Source organism: Magallana gigas, chromosome 2, assembly GCF_963853765.1.
Source record: "Magallana gigas chromosome 2, xbMagGiga1.1, whole genome shotgun sequence".
Taxonomy (NCBI): domain Eukaryota; kingdom Metazoa; phylum Mollusca; class Bivalvia; order Ostreida; family Ostreidae; genus Magallana; species Magallana gigas.
In genome coordinates, this window is record NC_088854.1 from 58,671,004 (window position 1) to 58,694,537 (window position 23,534).

General features: G+C 32.6%; 1 protein-coding gene and 1 long non-coding RNA gene across 4 annotated transcripts; both read left to right on the forward strand.

Annotated features, from left to right (window-relative positions):
• The first annotated feature begins 235 nt into the window (after positions 1-235).
• LOC117681442 (uncharacterized) lies at positions 236-11,592 on the forward strand. 3 transcript variants are annotated; one of them, XM_066077518.1, is made up of 9 exons: positions 236-376; positions 666-1,064; positions 1,608-1,741; positions 2,041-2,266; positions 2,741-2,874; positions 2,968-3,196; positions 3,983-4,001; positions 8,246-8,275; positions 11,217-11,311. In XM_066077518.1, coding segments are annotated over exons 1-9 (1,218 nt in total). In that variant the 5' UTR covers positions 236-330; the 3' UTR covers positions 11,218-11,311. The 3 variants fall into 3 exon arrangements, with proteins under 3 accessions (XP_065933590.1, XP_065933589.1, XP_065933591.1); XM_066077517.1 differs by lacking the exon at positions 3,983-4,001 and having other exon boundaries at positions 11,217-11,592; XM_066077519.1 differs by lacking the exons at positions 666-1,064; positions 3,983-4,001 and having other exon boundaries at positions 243-376; positions 11,217-11,590.
• Positions 11,593-17,652: 6,060 nt separating this feature from the next.
• Positions 17,653-23,352, forward strand: LOC136273207 (uncharacterized). The gene is made up of 2 exons (XR_010711427.1): positions 17,653-18,540; positions 18,669-23,352. It is a non-coding gene; the product is annotated as an uncharacterized lncRNA (long non-coding RNA).
• The last annotated feature ends 182 nt before the right edge of the window (positions 23,353-23,534 follow it).

Below are 23,534 nucleotides of genomic sequence, written 5' to 3' on the forward strand. Positions count from 1 at the left end.
ATTTGTGATATTGCGTATATTACAGTCCTTTTAAACTATGATAGTTTATCGTATTATTGATTAAATTATCAACTTTGGTACAACGAGAATAATTATAATATTTCCTTGTGCATTTAAATGTTGTCCCAGATACTTTTATTAAAGGAACATGATATCAAGTATTTGATGTAAAAAAACATGTCAAAGTCATGATAATTGATGTTAAATATAGGTTCCTTAAAGGGTCGTAGTTTGTTTACCTGCAGTAGGCTAAGGTCATATCCTCAATACAGCTCGTTTACCGAAGTTTAATTATTTTGAAACGGGAAGTAGTTTCGTGAAATAAACACCATGACTCTTGCAATAGTGTGGTCAGTCCTGAGTCTTATTTCACATGGTAAGTATTCAGAAATTGTACTTGTCTTTCAGAGAAATTTAGGGTACTTTTGAAAAAAATCGATTTTAAATAAGACGCCATTTTAAATTCATTCAGAAAAATGAAAATTGAATTTATGTGTATTTTTCGACTTTTTTTACTTATGAGTTTTTAACGAACATTTCCATACTTTTGTATATAATTACCAATATTAAACCTTGACAACTTCAAAGCTGTCGTTTGATAGTTGTCTATCCATATCATTTTGAATTTTTTGTACTTTCATTTTGATCTCTGTCAATTGTTTCAGCATTAACTCAGGACATCCAGATACAAGCACTACCGCCAAAAGTGACTATTCAGGAGAATGATCTTGTTGTCTTGTGTTCCATCACTAACTCCTCACGGCTCCAGTCATTATTCTTTATAGAGCTCTTGAGGAATGCAACTTTTAACTTTACCACTGTAGTTTCAGTTTTAAACGATGATGAAATAACATGGGCTGCAGACTCTGCATTAAAAAGCCGAGGTGCTGCAGCTATGGGGTCTTTGGACTTTATAAATACACCATATTTGAGATTTACAATGAATAAAGACATCGTTCAATGTCCTGATGACTTTAAGATGTACAAATGTAAAATGTCTGGCATAGATTCTCTAAACAAGATAGTCACAAAGGAGTCAGCCCCGATCGGTATTGCACACAACGGTATGTTGGTATCTCAACCGTTTATTAAATTATTTACGATAAATGTATTGATTTGTCTTTTTGTTTAGTAAATGAATATGTTAAAAAGCGCCTCTAGTTTATTTACAATTTATCAGGCACTAAATATCATTAAAAATGATGAATTATATCTAATTTCTTCTGCCATGATATCCAGTATATTTCTTTAATAATAAAAGGATCAGATGGGATATTTTGGAAGTTCTTTATGAAAAAAATATGAAAAAGTTTGAGGCTCCTCGGGGCAAAGAACTGCTAGACAATTTTTTATTCAGATGGCATAAAACGGGCGCTCCCTTGTATTTCACTTTTTGACTAATTGATTTACCGGAGGCAATCTGATCTTTTAGAATATCAGTTATGTATCAGTTTGATTGAAAATAAAACACCGAGATTCTTAAGTCAAAAATATTGGTTTCGAAAAGATAAGGGTTTGTTATGCAAAATCAAATGAATTGATGATATCTTTAAAAAATTAAAATATAGTTAAAAAATAAATGACTGATCTCTTTATTTTTGTTACAGTCAAACCAACTGTGATGGAGATGCCCCAGGTTAAGATGCTAAATGAGCTTTTCATTACACCTCATAGACAGTTTCCCATGGGAGTTGCGATACAATTAACATGTGAGGGACAGATCGGTAGTGACCCAAGCACTGTACGTATCAACACATCAATATACTGAAAATCTAATACTGTGGTTTTATCAATATTCGTTGAATACCAATTTTTGTGGATTTCGTTGTTTAGTTGATCCACGAAATAAAATGTTCATTGAAGTGCAATTTTTATTAACATTTTGTAATGATATGGTCATTGGCCAAGAATTACGTATCCTTTAAACTGTGATTTTCACTTTATCCACGAAAATTGATACCCTTGAATATTAATGAAACCACAGTAAATGTTTTAGTCTTTTTTGCGAACAGATGAAAATACTTCATGGTATGATTTCAGACGATCAGATGGTGTGTCCGAAAAGAAAAAGAAGAGGGTTTTAAAAGATGGGCACAGTCCGCCGTCCATTCAGAGGCCTCTCCATCAGGATGTCAGTACACAAGGTCCAGTACAATCACATACAATCTGACAAGGGATGACACCTTTACAAGGTTCATGTGCGAGTCTGCAAATACTGGTACTTGCGGGACAGGGACGGCCATACAATATGTCAACATCACCATCAGTAAGTTCTTATAATTAGCAATATATCTGTTAATCAGCAGATTTCAATTTACATTGATTACGATGTATCTAAAAAATATGATTGAACTTGCATTGCTGTGGTTTGAATCACGAAAGGTGGGGAACTCCAATCTTAGATTGGATTTTCTCTAGATTGATAGCCAAACGCAATGTTTCTTTTTGTATCTAAAGTTCTTTATTTATTAAATGTGTTTTTTTATCTTCTAACATCAGAAAAAAGGAAACAGTATTTAGAAAGTCTGATAAATATCAAAATAAAAGTAGTTCAAGAGTTATGGATGATTTTTTTCAAGTAGAGTTAAATTGTACACAGAACTATTTCTAACGATAAATGGCTTTTGTTTAACAAATAACACACATATATTAATTTGACATTTGATGCATGTTAATTTCCAAACGTAAATGAAAAAATGATGATAACAAACCATGAACCATTTCTTGTCTTTTCTTTTAGTCAGACCAACTTTGATTGAAAAGCCGAGAGTGAGAATTCTAAATGAGCTCAATGATACAACAAAACGACAATTTCCAGTGAGAACAGTCCTACAGTTAACTTGTAAAGGACAGATTGGTAGTGACCCTAATAATGTACGTATCTATACCAATTTTAGAAGGATAACTTCTGATAACGTCCATGTCTTTTCCTTAGTGTGTTATTAGTTATATATGTTGTGGTTTTAGACGATCGGATGGTGTGTCCAAAAGGAAAATGAAGAGATATTCACAAAATTGGACCAAGCCCCTCTCCACTCCAATGCGTCTTTTAATGGAAGTCAGTACATCCGGTCCAGTACTATCACTTACATCCTGACCAGTCAAGACACATTTAAAAAGTTCTTGTGTGAATCTGGGGATACCGGAGTGTGTGGTACAGGGACCGCCATACAATATGTCAACATCAGCATTACTGGTAAATTATCATAGTACATGTATATACTCTATTTGTTGATCATTTTCAGACATACAAACAGGATTATCGGCAAGCTGTTGTGCAGGTTGTTCTTAGTACTATCAACCTTTGTGGATTTCTTATAATATTTCACCTTTTTCTCGACATTGAATTGACTACATTGCATTAATATCTCATATTTTTGAGCTTTTTGTCTTTGAGTTAACAGTTAACACATCGTCAAGTTTGTATAAAGCCTTTTAAATTTTTCAAAAACGGTCGCTTTGATTGCTAGAAAACGTGCAGAACTGTCTAAAGATATTGTTGAGAAAAATTAAGCCTGCATGCTCTGCGTATTTTTAAAAATGTACGCTGTCTAAATTTCAAAAACTTCTGAGTATCGTATTCAAATAATAATTAAAATCAAGACCAACAGGATTTGAATAATTTTTTTAATTGAATTTAAATTCTAAAAATATACAAACTAGAGATGCCTTAATATTTAATATTTATTGTCTTTCTATCTTAAAATGAAACTAGTATGGTTATTATTGTCTGAAATTTATTTCTATGGGGGGAATCTTTTCCAATGTACATGTTTTGACACTGAATTATCAGTTTTGTCACATTACGCCACTCATTGAAAATGTGTCATTTACTAACGACCCACAGAAGTTTATTAAACATTCCGATTTATGTAAAAAAAAATATCTACATCACTGTTTTAAAATGAGTTTTTTTGTCCACTCATTATCATCCTTTGTTTTGTTTCAAACCAGCATTCTTTTCATGACCATTATTTCATAGATATATTAAAAACCAAAAGGTAAGTGTTTACCAAAGTTTTCCTCTAACATTGCTTATAATTTTAGAATTATCTCATTTATATAGCAAGCATGCCTTCATTACATTTAACAAACATTTAACAAGGCTTGGGATAAAAAATTATATACTATCGCAAATCATGAGAGATTTTTTCCACATGTTTTACCAGAACTTCTGTTAAACCTCAATCTTTTCTGTAAAACATGTGATTGTGAACCGCACAACATATCCACTGCAAGACGTCAACAACCTTAATCATGGAAAAAAAATCCTTGAAAATTAAATAAAAACACTTTATTTTGGAGCACATCTTTATCAATTAATGGGAAAAAATAAAACAGCATTGAATACTTCACATTAACAACTACTTAGTTTTGAACTCAATTAGTGTTTTACTTTTTCATTCTACGTCATTCAACCGCTTACTCCTACGGTATGTTTAATTTAGACGTCAGATATTTACTGTATATTGAGCTAAACATGTGTCAATATATATATATATATATATATATATATATATATATATATATATATATATATATATATATATATATAATAAAAGAAAAAAAGCAACACTAACTGCAAAACATAAGCGCTTTCATTGTTAAAAATCTTCAGACGTTTTACAGTCGTTAAAACTATGACGTAATTACGTTACCTAGTGATAATGTCAACAATAATACTATGACGTCATAATGCTTATTGAAGGAAACAATCATGGAATAAAGTTATATATAGAGAATATCTATATTGTGTGATTTTATATTTGCTTTATCCAACGAGTTGAAATGGTGTATATATTCACGAGGCTTGCCGAGCGAATATAACCATTTCAACGAGTTGGATAAAGCAAATATAAAATCACACAATTATAGATGTTCTATTTATCTCATATAATTTGATTTATATTATGAAGCTTTTGAGACAGTCCCTTGTGTGACCCAAATTGTTTTTTTTCAAAGATTAAAAACGATGATGCAACGTTGTGTTATGCGGCTATAATTGTGACCTTGCGCAATACAATTTAGTACGTCATTCCTGAGATAAATCTAACTGTTTTAATGTAAAGTTTCACTGAAATAAACCTTAAAATAATTTTTTAGCTCTAGATAATTTTTCTTAGAGCTTATTTACTTGATTAAATGGAAATTCCGATTAGAAAACTTGAATAATCAAGTTTGTTGACATACACAAAGTTGCGAATGCTCGTTAGTTTGAATTGACTCGAACGAGAAACAGTTGTTGATGCATGATGTTTAAAAAAACAAACACTAGGCTAGCCTTATGATTCAAAACTGAAAATAGTGAATAAGGATGCTTACTGGTGGTGGAATAAAAGTCTCATGAAACATTATTTCGGTAAGTTCTTGTATATAAAAACAACCAGAGCGCTCTGTTTTCATCGCGTCGTCAGGATGAACTCCTTGATAGTTAACGTAATTTGTAGATTTATAAACTTCACAAAGCAAATTGAAAGTTGGAAGTGGGCTAACTTTATCAAAAATCTTGACAAACAAGAAAAAAAAGGGTCTTGTGGTTACAGTTATGAATAACTTTGCAAAAAAGGTGGGGGGGGGGGGGGCAACCTCACAATAGCCCCCGGTTCCGACGCCTGTTCTACGCAGTTATGTGTTTTCCTTCATATTTGTAATTTAAATCTTTGACAAAATCAATTTTATATTAATTTTTGTAGTAGATATAGTTATGTTGAAAGTACTAGCAAATCTTCGAAAATAGGTCACTGAAGCGTTGAAGCGAGGGGCTGTGTCAAAAGTAGTTCCGACCGGAAGTATTTGATATAGCATCACCCGTGTGATATAGCAAAGGTTTATCACACGGGTAATATACACCACACGTATGAGATAAAGCGTTATATACAGTAAAACAAAATCAGAGACGATGAAACAGTCTATATCAAACTATTTAACGAAGGTTTTAGTGACTTTATAAAATGTTTTTCTTTTTCCCTTCGTTCAATTGCATTGTCAGTATAAAGTTTATAAAACGGAAAAACTGAAAATTGTCCGTGGCCACAAATATAAAGATGTTCACTAAGTTTAATTTTTCTGTACTCGGGTTGATTGACGTGTTGTTTGTGTATACGAATACGGGTGCGTAGGGTTGTTCCAGTTTCTCCTATATAGAATTCGTTGCATCCGCTACACGTAATGTTGTATATAACATTTTTAGAGGCACAAGACATGTAAAGTCCTTGTCCCCGAACTTGAACGATTTCCCGACTTTAATGTATTGGCAAGTTCCACAGCGGGGATCGTTACACTTGCTGACAGAATAAGATTGACGTTGAAAAGAAGACTTGCAAAGTATCCTTCGGAGATTCCTGGGTTGTCTTTTACTGTTGATGAAGTTATATTTTTTCAGCACTTCGGACATTTTTTCATCAGTTTGTAGAATGTTGTTAAGTTGACGTACGACAGATATCTTGATGACTGTTTTATCATCTGGAACGAGAGCGACGCCAATTTAACAGTCTTTTTAGACATTGTAAATAATCTGGATCCAAACATCAACTTTACGCTAGATGAAAGTGCGATCTGTATTCCATTTTTGGATGTGCTCATTTCTAAATGCGGAGAAAATATAACCACCGACATGTATTACAAACCAACAGATACCCATCAGTACCTTCATTTCAGTTCTTGCCATCCGGGCCATACTAAACGCGCAATTCCTTACAACTTAGCAAGGCGAGTATGTACCATAGTTAGCGACAACGAAAAAAGAAATGAACGTTTGCATGAATTGAAAGCAAGCCTGATAAAACAATGTTATCCAGTAGGAATCATAGACGATGGTATCAAAAAGGCATTAGCACTGAACAGGGAAAATCTTATTAATCCTCCTGAAAATAACACCTCTGATTTAAAGATATTACCACTCGTAACTACGCATAATCCGAATGATATTAATATTATTCCAGTCGTACGTCAACTTAACAACATTCTACAAACTGATGAAAAAATGTCCGAAGTGCTGAAAAAATATAACTTCATCAACAGTAAAAGACAACCCAGGAATCTCCGAAGGATACTTTGCAAGTCTTCTTTTCAACGTCAATCTTATTCTGTCAGCAAGTGTAACGATCCCCGCTGTGGAACTTGCCAATACATTAAAGTCGGGAAATCGTTCAAGTTCGGGGACAAGGACTTTATTGATAATGCGAACATGTCTTGTGCCTCTAAAAATGTTATATACAACATTACGTGTAGCGGATGCAACGAATTCTATATAGGAGAAACTGGAACAACCCTACGCACCCGTATTCGTATACACAAACAACACGTCAATCAACCCGAGTACAGAAAAATTAAACTAAGTGAACATCTTGATATTTGTGGCCACGGACAATTTTCAGTTTTTCCGTTTTATAAACTTTATACTGACAATGCAATTGAACGAAGGGAAAAAGAAAAACATTTTATAAAGTCACTAAAACCTTCGTTAAATAGTTTGATATAGACTGTTTCATCGTCTCTGATTTTGTTTTACTGTATATAACGCTATATAACTTTATTCCATGATTGTTTCCTTCAATAAGCATTATGACGTCATAGTATTATTGTTGACGTTATCACTAGGTAACGTAATTACGTCATAGTTTTAACGACTGTAAAACGTCTGAAGATTTTTAACAATGAAAGCGCTTATGTTTTGCAGTTAGTGTTGCTTTTTTTCTTTTATTATATTTTTACCGGACACTGAGAAAATACTTTTGTGATTTGGATATATATATATATATATATATATATATATATATATATATATATATATATATATATATATATATATATATATATATATATATATATAAAATAATTATAATAGATAAACCGCAAGAAAAGGGAATAAAATATTAATCAATAATTAAGAAGAAAGGCAAAGCATAGTGATTACTTCATATTCCATGGTGTCATCATGACACATGTACAGTTGAAATACCTTATGATATTATTTCAGTCTGTACATACATGTATATACTTAAATTCAGTATAATCAGATAATTTTGAAAATAACTTAAACCAAAAACATCAAAATAAAAAAAGTAATTAAGTGAGATGACAGGGGAGAGAGATAACTGCATATATCGTTAACCTGATGGCACCCTTAATAGTATGACACATGAACTATTATAAAAACTTTTCGGTTTTTGATATATATTTAATTTCAATATTGATATAAGGTTCGATAACAACTGAAATGTTTGTTATATTTTGTACTTTACAGATCCTGTCACCAATTATGGTTCAGAAAATGGTATGTATTACGACAACTGGAAAAGGCTTAAATATTGATATTGATATGAAAAGGTTTTGCAAAAAATTTCAAATAAGATATGATGAAGTGTATTTGTAATAAACTCTTACACTCAAAATTTTGTCGGAAAAAGACAAAATACCTTGCAACACAATTACTGGTACGACAGATAATTATGACTTCAATAATCCTGGTTTAGTTATTCCTTCAGAACAACAAAATTTAGAAAAAGGTGGCCTTCGCTTAGGTATCTTCACTCTCAACATTGCGGAAGAAACAAAATATATGTTAAGTAAATAGGATTTACCTGTAATCAGACAAATGCAGTTGGTGATGAACAATAAAAGGCTTTTATCACCTACAATAGACAAACAATTAAACATAACAAAGAACCAAAAGCGACTTTTGTCTGAAACGATAGAGAGTCAGGAAGATGGCTAAAAGAAAACCTTTTTTCAAACAAGATTGAAGGGCTCACAAAGAGCTTGGAGAGCTCACTTAGTCAAGGGAACAGCCCAAGACAAGTACATGCATACCAGGAACACAGGACAGAAATGTTGTACAGTCAAGGGGCCACGCCAGATTGTACCAACATGAAAGCGAAAATACAATGCTGCTGAATGGATTTGGTTTTCAACGCCCTATAGAAATACAAACACCAATTGTAATAGCTTATCATTTTCAGGTCAAGCTTTGTAGAGAAACAACCAGACAAGTAATAGCTACGGGCAACTTTCCTTAACTTCCATGCCTAGACCAGGCAACAGACCATGCAAGCCGTTGCTAGACATAATTAACCAGTTTGAGTATGCCCGAAGCGTAAGACTTTTGAGCACAAAATAATTATATGCCCAGGCAAAAGTTTCCATTATTTGATGGAAGTACAGATTTGGAAAGGTTTCTTCAGTAGGTTTCCTTTTAATAGAGCAGCACGAGATATGAATGGGGAGACGTGGAACGCCTTGACCGGTTTATAGATTATCTATGCAGCTTACCAAAATCTGTTCAGAATGACTACCCAAAGTTAATAAAACTTATGTCAGATAAACTCAATCGATGGGATTCACCTGCTATGCAATAAAATGAAGAGGAAGTAAAACAAAAGGAAAAATCTGATAATGAGTTTGTTGGGGCATTGCGGCGTTTGGTTTCGCAAGCTTTTCCCTATGTAAGCATTGAACTCGAAAATGAAATAGCTGCAGAATTCTTCTTAATGGGTTTTATAAATGTTAATAAGAAGTTAAGCGTGGAGAATATAAAGAGACTGTCAAACATTTGCGTAACAATTTTTCTAGAGAAAACGAAAAGTTAAATGAGAAGGGCACCTAGAATAAACTATTTAAGATTTGAAGTGAAAATGGGAAAACAATTTCCAGTGCAAATAAATTAGAAGCAGACTCTCGCAGTGATTGAAACTGAAGGTGAAGTAACCGTTTTATCAGAAGACATTGTGAGTAACAGAAGCTTACAGTATTCCTATGGTAACAAAACAATAACACTATCAAATGCAGAAGGTGGCAATAAGATGGCATAAGTTATTGATGTTGGAGTAAGAGTTTTCTTGGTGGCTCATCCCTTGATTGGAAGGTCTGTATTGGTCCATACGTAATAAGGTGTTGATCAGGATTAATTTTTGGATGGCCCTTAACACTATTGTTTTGACAAGACATTATAATTTTTGGTTAGGGTCGAACTTGTAGTTGGAAATATGGATTCCCCAAAAAAATATGCAGGTAGCAAAAGTTAACAATGAAAAAAATACTACTCTGCCCCGAATAAATAAGACAACACTAAGCGGATGTGTAGATAAATCTGATCGACAACTAGTGGGAGTACTTGATCCAGTGTCCTTGAAAATGTTACTCACACTGAATTTGTACGAGTAAATATGAATGAGCGAATACATGTTCGAATCCTAACATCACCCCCCCCCCCAAGGACAATAGTTGCCTGGAGGTACACCTATAGGTAAACCGAAACTGAGCTAAACAACTCGTATGAGGAACCCGGTGATGTGGAAGGTAGTCAACAATGTCAAGGAAGTGTCGGACAACTCAGTTCTTTCTAGGTCTCATCAACTTTTATCGAAAGTTTATTGATAAGTGCTCGGAGATTGCCGAACCACTTTACCAAATGACAAAGAAGGACATGACTTTCAAATAGGGAGCTGAGCAACAGAAAACATTTGATGTTCTGAAGGAGAAGTTGTTTTGGCTGTTGGCTCTAAAGATAAGATTTAAAAGTCTTGGACGTGCTTTTTTGTCTCCGCGGCTTTGTGGTGCGATTGGACCCACACCACCATCTGTACACACCACCCCGAAATTACGAAATGATGACTTCAATCAAGACTCTTATTTTTTTTTTACTTTTTGTAAGTAGCTTGCCTTGTTTTAGAAATTGATTATACGTAGAACATGTCCTTGCGTATCGAATAAACTGACAGACAAAAGCTCCATATGTAGGTGATGAAGGTATATTGTTACATAAATAAGAATAATTGATGAAAGAAAAAGTATTACATCATAATTCCTGGTTCAGATCGTGTTTTAGAGTCCAATTTTAGAAATATGTAGACTAAAAAGTTTATAGAGCAAACAAGAACTTAAAATGTTTCATTACATTTTAAATAAATAGTAACTGTAGTTAACCTCTTTGGTTTATTCCTACAATAGCATTCGTCAGAGTAGAAACTCGAATTTTGCATAGACTTTTCGAGAAAATGAAAAAGTTGCTAAGACAAGCAACATACAGAAATATAAACTTTACCCATTGTCGTATCCAAATACTGGGAAAATGGGGCTCAAAGCAGTAATCAACTACAATGTCTGTTCTGAAATAAGCCGCTCTCTCTCTCTCTCTCTCTCTATCTCTCTCTCTCTCTCTGTATATATATATATATATATATATATATATATATATAATCCACTTTACATATTTTCAGACACATTTGATGCTGGAGAAATCGCTGGAGTGGTGATAACAGTGATAGGAGTACTAGCCTTAATTGCACTTATTGTCTTTGTCGTTTGGAAAAATGTAAGTACATTCTTAGTACTCAGAACTGGAAGTTTTCTTCTTTCATTCTTAAACCCTAAAATGACATGGTCTTGTTTAAAATTTTATACTTCTATATTTCTAATACCTCTGTTTTATTTTTTTTACTACTCTTTCATTATTTCTTATGATCAAAAAAAAGATTTGAGTGCCAATCGTAGAGTTAGTTATAAGCAAGATACAGATTCTTTGTTATGTCAAGAGGGATGTGTGGCTTTTATACATTTGTAAACATGCCTTGAACTGCCTTGCTTTTGCCCAAACCTGACCGAACTTGTTTTCAAAAGATGAGAAAGCAATAAATATGGGGTTCTTCTTGTTGTTTTGTCTGCAAATTACGCATACAATTACATAACAATGCCTTTATAATCACTTAGAACAGCTGTAGAACTGCGCAGCTGCAGACTTATGTTGAAGATTAAAAAATTGGTGTCTACTCTACAACCATTTGAAAATGGTTGAATATTGCAAATTATTGAAGTAAGTTTTTCTCAAAAAGGGGTTCCCTATTTTTATCAGTTGACATATGATCTATTTTTAGAACAAAATATGCAATCTATAATTAGAACTCCTGTGTCAAAAGTAAGTGTCAATTCAAAACAATCTGTGTTAGCATTTCTATACTTGTTCCTATTTTTTTTTTCAATTCTAAAAAATATACGTATATATTTCAATAAAAATATAACTTCAATGTACTCCCATAGACACAGTCAAAAATATCTCGTTGGCATGGATGGGTTTTGAGACCAATTTTAAGAAAAGGATACCCTCTTTTGAGACAAAGATACAATTTATAAGGAAGTTCTTTCTCAACAAATGGTTATAGAGTGGACACCAATGACCTAATTAAGGTCTTCCGTTTTCAACGGAAGACCTTGTACTGATTCTGTTGGTAATTCTTTTTATTCTTTTTTTTCTTCTAGACGTTTTTTAAAACTCAAATATCTTGCTTGTTTGTTGTCCTATAAAGTTCAAATTTCCAGAGCTTATTGGTAGTTACAATTTCTCAATATCTAGGTAACATCGTTGAAATCGACACTTCCGGTACCGAGTTATTACTCTTTTTCCAAAAATATAGGCATTCTTGTGCACGCAAAGGCTCTGAAACCGCTCACAGCATGTGTTACAAAGTCACAAATCTTAAAAATAGAGGGTTTGAACGTTGTCCTCCGAGTTTTGTTTTTACAATTTTCCTCCTTTAAAGTTTCAAAAAATTAATTTGAATTTGTGTTTTCAAAAATGCTGATTTTTGGTTGTGTTTTTGTTATGTAGCTCTTTAGTTTAAAATTTTCTCTAAACACATATAGAACAAAATATGTGCAAAATATCAAGGGCTTTCACTTGGCACCATTGAAAAAGGGCTGGACCCTTAAATTAGGGGTCTAGAGCCATTAAAAGTCTTCGCTTTATAACTCAAAAATGGTTAATATTTCGCTATAGCTGTCGATAGAAAAGTTGTTTCTTACTGTGTTATCAATGTCGTTACAAAATTATTTTGTACCGGTAATGCGTAATATGAGTGTAAAAAGCTTGTCTTGTTAACATGTACCTGTATTCATTTGGCAAGTAAGCGAGTAGTCTTCGTGCGCATAACGTACATAAATTAACAGCTGAAAGTGTACCAGCATATACGGGAGTCTTTGATTCATCTGAAAAATTCTTAAAAATATACGTGTACATGTTTTTCTTACAGCTTTTTTTTGGAGTCATCTCTGTTTAGGTCTTATAGTGGACAACCGTTAAGAAAAAAAAAACGAGAAAATATAAACGTTCTTTTTCTTATCTAGTGAGATACATAAACTAGATTTAAATAAAAACATAACTTCCATGAAATAGATTTGAGTCATTTTACTGCAAGCATTTCAAATCGACCTAAATTCTTAGTTGTGTGCGTCATTACGTAACCCATCTCGCCTACGGCCGAGAAAATCGATCGCCAAGGTCGCGGCTGGACTACCTAGCGGTCAGCGGTTATCTAATACACAAGAATCGCGTCTGTTATATGTGATTTTATTTAGCCGCAAACACAAGAATCGTACATATTAAAGCTTACTCTTCTTAATTTGAATTAAACGATAGAGTGTCAATTAAGAAATCGTTCTGTGAATTGAGAAGCCCTTCAAAACATTGATAAAAGCATTATTATTCCAAATCAGAAACATCATCAGACATAAATCAATAGTGAATTTGTAATAATAAAATGTTCTAAAAAACTATAATTACAATGTTAGAGATAAACAACCGAAAACCACAAAGATTAAACCATCAAAATGATGATCACCCCTAGCACATAGCCAAGGAGATCCGGAGCGAGTGGACAAGTGATCCGCGGTAGCTTCGTGTTCTTCTACATGTTCTTAATCACATGTGCATGTTTATTGATATTTTGTACGATTCCAACTATTTGTTTATTCGAGATTTTGACCGGTACATGTAAGATTGACTTGTGTTTCAATTTCAGATTTTTTTATTTACCCACGAATATTTCCGCTAAATACTGCTGAGAGGTTTTATAGATATCGTAGAAAGTAGTTGACGTTTTCAGAAGGTTGCACATAAAATGAGAGAGAGAGGGAGAGAGAGAAAGAGCTCAAAATTGGAAGCATTATTTAGCCGAATTTAGAAAATGAAACAGTCTCCAAGCGTTCAAGGCAGGATAAAAAAATCAAATATCAAATTAACACATGCGGTAGAGGCAATTGCAACTTCTCTTGCCTTTCCGGCAAGTTTGGAAAAACACCTCGAATGTATTAACATCACCGGATGTTAGAATTTTATACAAAATGGAGTCGCTTCCCATTAAAATAAGTATTAGTCTTGTATGTCGCTTCTGTGTTATATTTTAGTGAATATTGATACCTTTCAATGAAGTATAGCTCACATCTCAACAGATCATAAAATGTGTTGTAATTATATCAAGTTTTATAAAAAGGGGGGTTGTCATGGACGCCTAGGTAATACATTCGAGGTGTTTTTCCGAGCTTGCCGGAAAGGCCCGAGAAGTTGCGATTGGCGGTAGAGGCTGACACGATAAAAGAATTGTCCAGAATTGAGGGATTTAGTGATTATTTTTAGAATGTTCACAACAAGATTTGTTTAGATTTTATCGGTTTCATGATCACAGTGCAAGGGCTTAATTTTTTTTCAAAATGTGGCGAAGACCTGTTTTTTGCGACTACTTAACATGTGTACATTTTTCTCCTCAATGTATGTCACTTTCCCACCCGTGTGTTTATTCGGTCAATCTATGCTAAGTCAATCCGCTCCACGTGCGACCACAAATCACGTGTCGCGTAAGCGCACATAGCTCACTGCAGATCAGCAATTGTTAAATAATTGAGTAACATTTGGAAGGATGCTTTCACTGCAGCGGTCAATTGTTAAACAATTAGTGTCTAAATATTCGATGTCAATCAACCTCACATTAAAGGTGCGATATCGTAATCTGAGAATGTGGCTAAAATATTAGATTGTTGAGCACGCTAAACTTCTATAGTTATGAACAGAATAAAATATATATTATCAGAGACATAAATAACTTAAGGTAAGGTTTGCGGCTTGCATTTTTTAGAGGTTATACCAAAGTTACATACCATTTTGTTCACTATACTAAAGTTTTTTTTCTCATGAAATTCAAATGAATTTTGCCCGTCCCGTTTTATAACTACAAAAGGTCAAAGTTCATGGTTTCCAATTTTCATTTTGATAAAATGTAAACAATTTCGTGAAAATATGTACATTTTATATGTGACTATTATGGGGGTTATTTATGCTTAAAATGTTCGAAAATAATATCACTATTAATATCATGATTCACTTTTATTAATTTCTGATGAAGTATCTAAAAATAGAATAAAATACAACAAAAGTCTTAATTTTTGACTACTATTATGTAAACGAAAACATATTATTTGAAACCTTTCTAAGTCCACCGATTTCAGGAAAAACGTATCTTAGAATATGTGTAATCTGATGTTTCTAAAACACTATTCAAAACCATATGATGCGGATTTCGTTTTCGTGGAAATTGATAAAATAATTGTGTCCTCTTATTTTTTCATTGAAACTAAATTATGACGTCATATAAATTTTGACGTCAAAACTGAAATAAAGGGTAGTTGGTGTTACGTCACAATGAAAATGTGTGAGTTATCTCCCTGTAACTGCAAACCTTACCTTAATAAGTGATTTATGTCTCTGGTTTTATAAGTTAACAGTTTTAAGTCAAAGATTAAATAAAAAATTGTTCTCAGGATTAGAAGTAATGATATACGACTACATTAAGCAATAAAGTCGGTCGATCGTCATTAAATCATCAGAGTACTGCAAGTGTCGACAGTTTCTTATTTCTTTGAAATAATTGTAGTAGTTCAGTTGACTTGCAGACTATGATATAGCGAGTTTTCTGCCTCCCAAAAATGTATGCATTTAATTGCGATAGATATTTGTTCTTGGGGATTCTACTTATTGTTATATGCACATTGATAAAAAAAAATCATTGAAGTTGTGTAGTATGAGGTTGTAATGCAGATTAAGTGACCTAAAACTCAGCTGAATATTTTATTTTTAATCTGGCTTGTCAAAATGGGAGATTGTTAACTTGTAGCTTGTTAACTCTAAAAAAAGTCTAGAACAGAAGAAATAAAGTCTTTATAGCTTTCGCAACATCTTCTTATTTATGTGTACGCGTACATAAAGCTATTTATTTTTTTTTTTAGATTTTTTTTACTGTATAAAAAAGTGTTGTTTTTCCTAACCTTAAATTTAAATCTATAGAAATTCAATATCTACATGAAACATCTCAAAAGCTTTGATAGCTTACCGCTTGGAAATCATTTAGTGATGCAAATTGACATATGCCCATGAAAAGACATTATTGGAACCCAAAGGTTTCTTATCCTTTCCGACGATGATGAGAACTCAAATGTGCATACAAATCATACATTTTCATGTATATCTATATGTGATATGATAGAAATAATTGAAAAATATAGGTCTTTTTTGTGCCGCACAAAACGGGCGAAAAGGATTTTTATACCCCACGGTGAATAAAAATCACCTTGTCCGTCCTTACGTCGTGTCCAGTCTATATCTTTCTGATGGAGAAACATTGGAAGTGTTCTTACTTCATACAAATATTACTCATTACCTGACGAAGCGTCATGACCTAAACCCAAGGTCATTTGGACAAAGTAAAGGTCACTGGCAGGAACAGTGCAAAATTTGTTTCCGGTCCATTTTGGAATTTCTTACTTCACACAAAGATTGCTTATGACCTGAGGGTGTGCAATGATTTGTCCCAAGTCATTTAAGGAAAACATTGGGAGTTTCTATTTCATGAAAAGATTCCTGATGACCGATGATGTGTCATGAACTTGACCCAGGGTCAGTTGCGCAAGTTTAAAGTCATATTAAACATGTGTCATATCTTGTATTAATGGAAATGAGTAAAAGCTAAAGTTTGACATAAAGATTTCTTATGACCTGTAAATATACCCTGCTTTGTCTGACTCACTAAAGAAAAAGAACCATCCATTAATCTCTAATAGAGAAATACGTGAGTAATGACTTCTTTCTTAGCGGAGATATCATTTGTGAGCTTGCTAACAGTACCTTTTAGATGGTCCAGTGGGAGCAATGCCCCCTTTCTCTCTACCAAAATTTCCCTTAAGTTAACGTTTAGAAAATTGATTTTTGGGTCATTACCCCCACCGCCACTCACACACTTTTATCATAATTACATTAATTATATACATGTACATAAATGATGTACTTTTAAAGTTCTCCTAAACTTGAAGTAAGTTAAACGAAGAAATTGCCCGGTATGAAAATAATACTTTGAAATTGAGTCTCGTTTACGATTTCTTGAACTTACTATTATCATATTGATAATCCAGTCTCATTAAAACCATTTCCTTTCTCCTTACACTCGCCAGGGTCTGAAAGACCTGACGTATCAATAACAGACTATCTCCACTTGACCTCCACATTTGCATACAATCTAAATAAACACCTACTTAGCAAAGATATGACTTTATCTGTTTAATGGGTGGTGCAATACTCAATCTAGAGGTTACACAGACAACAGGCATGAATTAATTTTTCTTGTCTCCATTTGAAGAGTTCCAATCAATTTTCTAAAGCTCTAATTGGTAAAAAGAAATGGTCGTGTAAAGATGACCTTTTATCAATACATGACCTGTAAGGCTCTGCCAAGTGTGAGGAGAAGGGGGTGTTTTAATCAGACTGATGTACAATCCTTCCCGACACGAAGTTGCGACGGAAGACCTACTCGTTGCTTTGCAACGAGCTCGGCTCTAGTTTCTTATTATTTTTTCAGATTTTTGAAACTTTATTTTTAGACTGTAGCTGCGCAGTTCTAACTGAGTAAATGCATTGTTCCGCTCTTGTATGCGTAGTTTGCATACAAAACGAAATGTAGAACATCACATCTATTGGGTTTTTATTTTTATCTTTTTCAACAGATCTAGTCTGTTTTGGGCCGAAACAAGCAAGTTCGAGAAATGTTTACAATTTCATCCTCAAATGTACAAGATGGCCACACATCCCCCTTAATAAGATTAAAAATCAACGTTTCAAAACCCAATGGGTCAAAGAAGCTGTCACTTGTATGAAAGCCGTTTCAGATAGTGTAGGTTCAAGTTTGTCGAAATCATGATTTGCGGGTGGGTGGAGGGTAGGACTACATTGGAGGGTCGAGTTTTTACCTAAAAATTGTTTTTATTTTTCAAAAAAGTTATTATACATGGTATTTTATGCACTAACAAGCAAGCATTTTGCATATTGTTGATTCTTAATTGATTATACGTTGGCTCCTGAACAATTCTTGGTCCCACAAAGGGTTCAATGTTTCATGTAGGTTTACATAAATAGTAACAATTTTGAAGATCTTCTTCAGAACTGCAACGCTAATTATGTGAAATGATTATAAAATGGTTCTGATTCAAGAGTATCTGGGGAAAATTATCAAAATCTTTTTATACAAGAATTATTCTACTACATTGTCTATGTATTTTGTATTTGACTCAATAAAGTCGATTTATCATAAATATTGTTGTGGTTCATGGACCTGTTGTTTGTTAATAATGTAATAGAATTAAACAAGTATTTACCTGCATTTTGACTTTTTCAGAGGAGGAAAAATTTAAAAAAATGCAGGACTTAGCTGAATGACGAAAACTATTACATAGGTATGAATAAACAATTCATGCAAATAACCAAGTCATCATCAAGATGAAATCTAGGATCCCAGTAAATACCTTTCGTGATGATTCCTCTTTATTTTTTTTCTTTTCTACTCGTTAAATGTCACCTTTAGGATTTTTTCTGTGAATGGTACGGAAAGAACAAAAGAAGATGCAATTTCAAAGCAGTGTCTCGTATGCTTTGCTGATCACGTTCCGGATATGTTGTGGTTGATAAAACTTCGCTGATTATTATGGAAAATCTTGCCAATATTCAGACCTGTTAAAATGAATGTGTTTTTTATTTAATGCTTTGATAATTCATTAATGAATTACCTTTTCTTCTCAGACACGTGAATTATGAAACAACAGATCTTATGTCTTTATAATTCTTTTTATGAATATGTTCCTCCTTATGATATAGCTTTTTGATGTTTTTACAAATGTCTCTAATTTGAATGATAGAAAGGTATAGCAAACCAATGGGCACGTACTTGTGCGTAAGGAGTAAGAACGTACATGGGCCTAGTCTCATAACCTTTTATTGTCCAGCAATTGTTAAGTGTACTAGTAATTTAATTTATCGCAATCAAATTCTTTATATCGTTTTTTTTTCTGTCTGAAGTGAAATGTCTATACTATACCATTTAAACTGAATATATTTATCTTTGTTATTGTCACAATAATTATGAAAAAAAATCTGTATACCGGGAAATAATCGCCCCCGTTTTATTTTCGGCCCTTTCGTTCTTGTTGACAGCGGGCAATTTAAGACTAGCGAATTCCTATGTTTCAAACGATATTCTTTATTCTTTATTCAAAACTTTCTCTGGGCAAATTAATACCAACGAAAATATCTGTTTTACTAGATGATATAGGCGCAAGCGTGGGAATAGACACTTTACACATTAATATGATACAACTGTAATATGTTGAATCATAATTTTGTTCATTGTTGAATATTCTGTGTCCAAACCTTTTCTTAATTACATTTTTTCAGATTTTTTAAAATAAACGCTAAAAAACTATCTGTATGGCTGGATATTTAGAGGAGTGGACAGGAGTAAAAAAAATCTAAACTGAAATTGATGCTATATACATGTACGTGGCCTTATTCCTTCTGTTAAAGAATTGAAAAACACTTTTTAAAAAAGTTATTTAAAACAAATGAGTAAGTATTTAGTGCGTCATATCTCTAAATTTTGTTCTTTATTTCAGATAGATTTATAATTTTTATCACTGTCCCAACTAAGAATTTCTGATAAAAGATTTTGTTTTAAAATGAGGATGGGGGTCCCCTTATTCAACTATCCCGTTTTAAGCATAACACAATCTGTTCATTGTTTAAAATTAATTTCAAAGGTTAACTACCAATTTGTCGTTGTATAAAAATGTATGAAATAATAAAAACTAATAGTGTAGGTATATTTATTTGCATATTTTAAACCAAAGATTTACGTTGTTAGATCCAAAGTATCCAAAGTACTCTCCCTACGCTTTCCGCCATGGCATTAATTAGTCAATCCGCGTTGTTGGTTATCCCGTTCTGGAAAATTCTATCCAACAAAACCTAAAATCGCGCATTCAAGGAACGAATCGACTCATTTTGTTTGTTCATCATTTGTCAAATCTTAACTTTTATGTGTACACTAAATTAGTTTCCAGTAAATATATTCGTTCTTTAGGTAACCATTTAATATTATTTCATTGCAAGTAAACTAACCCTGACTTGGACCCGCTTTACCATGTCCGCCACTTTACTCTCATTTTTGCTATTTCGGGCTTATTTATCGAAAAAACGTAGGTTTTTGATTAATGTCACAATAATTACTTATCAGTTTTTTATTCAATTTTAGCTAACTGACATTATTTCATATATGTTGATAACAAAGGTGCAAGCAAATACTCTAGTGAAGGCATTTTGTAGTTTATTGCAAAATGTCTTAATTTATAAGTATATATACCAGTATTTACATAAGATATGCATAATTAAGAGAAAACAAATCTATTAAAACAAATAGCCAACAAGAAAAAATCAGCTTAAGGTTTAAGCCAACGTGTACTTGACATTCTAAAGGGGAATGTGCGGCCATCTTGTACATTTAAGAAGAAACATGTAAATATTTCTTGAACTGGCTTGTTTCTGTCCAAAACTGAATAAAACTGTTGCCAAAAGATACAAAAGCAATAAATATGAGACTCTACATGTTGTTTTGTATGCAAATAATACGTTCAAGAACAGGACAATGCCTTTTAATCACTTAAAACAGCTGTCGAACTGCGCAGCTACAAACTTATTGAAAAAAAAATTGAATTTTGTTGTTACTTTTTCTTAAAATAGGTACCCAATTTGTATCAATCGGCATAAGATCCATTTGTTGAACAAGAAAACTCTAGTCTATGGAGATACATAAGCGTTATATTTTCATAGAAAAAAATAAATGTCAATTAAAAACAATCCGTGTTGAATTTGACATACATATATATACCTATCCAATGTTTGTTTTATGGGTTTTTCCGTTATAGAAGAATAAATTAAAATAAATTCCTTTTAGAAGTGGAGTAGGGGTCCAACAAAATGCATGATTGTCTCAAATTATAAAAGTCTAAATCATATTTCAATTAAAATATATCTTCAATTTACCTCCATAGACACAGACAAATATGTCTTGTGGGAATTAATCAATTTTGAGGCCTATTATAAGAAAAGGGTACCCTACTTTGAGATAAAGTTACAATTTAGAAAAGCGAGCTTAGGCCTTTTTCGAAACAAATGGTTGTAGAGAGGTCGTCAATCAATCCCCTTCCTATTTTCTCAGATTTTTAAATCTTCAAAATAAGTATGAAGCTGCGCAATTCGACAGCTAAGAGATTATAAAGGCACTGTCCTCTTCTTGTATGCATACTTTTCAAAGAAAATGACACGTAGGACTTCATATTGTTTGCTTTTGTATCTTTTGGCAACAGTGTTGACCAGTTTCGGGAAGAAACAAGCTAGTTCAAGAAATGTTTACATTCTTATCCTCAAATGTAAAAGATGGCCGCACATCCCCCTAAACGTTTGTTCAAACGCGAAAAAACGTGTATAAATGCGTCATAACGAAAACTGATGACGTATTGCAAATATTTTTCCTCCAAAACGTAGACGTACACGCTGGTTTGCTCAAACTCTTTATCATTTATGTTTTATACATTTACTTTGTAAAATCTTCAACTGTGTCTTATATTAATCATATGTGATATAATATGAACATGTTATCAAACATACATTCCGCTGCAAGCTGCAGCTGTATATTATGTGATAAAATAATGCATTGTAATTGATATTAAATGTTCAATGCATAATAAGTTTTGTAAAGCATTCTTCATCTGTGGATTGGTATCCCTGAAGCCATTTCCACTGCTCTACGATTTTAGTAGCATAAGTATTAATATAGCTTATTAATGCATGTTGTCATGGTGTGTGGAGACCATAACCCCCTTTTTTTAGTTTAGAGCTGATATTTAAATGATTAAGATTATTTTACCTGTTTTATCACGCCTGTTCTCAGTGTTTAGGTGTTTAGCTTAACTGTGACAAATTCACGAATGAGATTTGTTTGTGCATCTGTACAAAATGAACACATATATGTAAAATTAAAGTGTTCAATTAAGTATGGCATTTTAAAACATCTTACTGGCAAATTGTCTTATGTAATGGGTCTCAAACTGTAGTTCAATTGCCTATTTTCTCCACTGAAACAAACACGATTTATTTTTTGAAAAACCTTTCCAAGGGAGATCTTCTTCCTCATTATTGTCATACTTTAGAACTACGTCTATTACATTCTGTCCCGGGTTAATGCTTCCCTCACTTTAAGGAAGAAGACTTTTCTGGTTTTCAAATTATCAAAAGTACATTTGATTAAATGATCATAAAATTAAGATGAAAGTAATCAAAGTGAATAATCCAACATGGACTATATTTTTGTCGGGATATTGGCATAAGAAAATATCATATGTTTTTGCAATTTAGAATTGCTGTAGATTAATGATTCTACATGTATTTAGCATTTTAAAAACAATAACATTAATGTTGGATTTTTTTCAACTAATGTGAACTAATAATAAGATACTTCAGAATGTGTCTTTGAAATATGATTTGCCTATCAAATTACATTTTCATTAGCTTTTTTATGTGCTTAAACTTGGGACATCATAGTGTATATTTATAGTAACATATCAAAACAAACCAAAATCAATGTATCAAACTGATTATCTTTTTATCATTTTTTTATTGTATAAAATGTAGTCAGCGAACCAAAAGTATGAACCAAAAGTATAGTATTGTTCGTTTTATTTTCGTATCAGACACACCGATTTCAGGAATTGTGTATATTTATTAAATTGTAATAAAAATCTTCCACTATTTTGACAAACAGTTATGAATGCAAGTAAATGTAATTCATTAAAAAACAATTTTGGCAAACAAACTAAAATACGAAATTTGCTCTTTCTTCACTTAAATTGTCTTATGAAAATCTCTAAAATCGGACAAAACTATTCACCGAAGACTGTGCAATTTAGGATAAATGCGTCCTATCAGAAAGTTTGTCGATTTACGAAACTAAAATATTTGTCATAGGTTTGTCATCACTTCATTATGCATATTGTCTGAACATACTATAGTATATATATCAGTTGTGTAGTTACCTCAGTTGCGATTTTTTTTTCACTCTTATAATTAGACATGCATGGTTTAAGGTAACAATGCATGTATCATTATCGCTTAAATAATCGTTTTTGTGTTTAACAGTTGTAAAATACCGACTTTGAGTTGATCAGTGTTTGTTTTTTATGTACAAGACAAATATTAAATACATATAATCGCATCAGACTTTAAAGGTTTGTTGGGTTTTTTCTTAATATTTGTTTTTAATCTTTTAGGTAATAATTTAAAAAATGTTTGACAACTTCTTAAAAACGTATTCAATTTCTTCAAGATTTCGCATAAAGGCAAA

Coding starts and splice junctions, on each gene's coding strand:
- LOC117681442 (XM_066077517.1), top strand. CDS start 331: ATGACTCTTGCAATAGTGTGGTCAGTCCTGAGTCTTATTTCACATG. Junction 2,267..2,740: donor ATATGTCAACATCACCATCA/GTAAGTTCTTAT, acceptor CTTTTCTTTTAG/TCAGACCAACTTTGATTGAA. Junction 3,197..8,245: donor TGTCAACATCAGCATTACTG/GTAAATTATCAT, acceptor TGTACTTTACAG/ATCCTGTCACCAATTATGGT.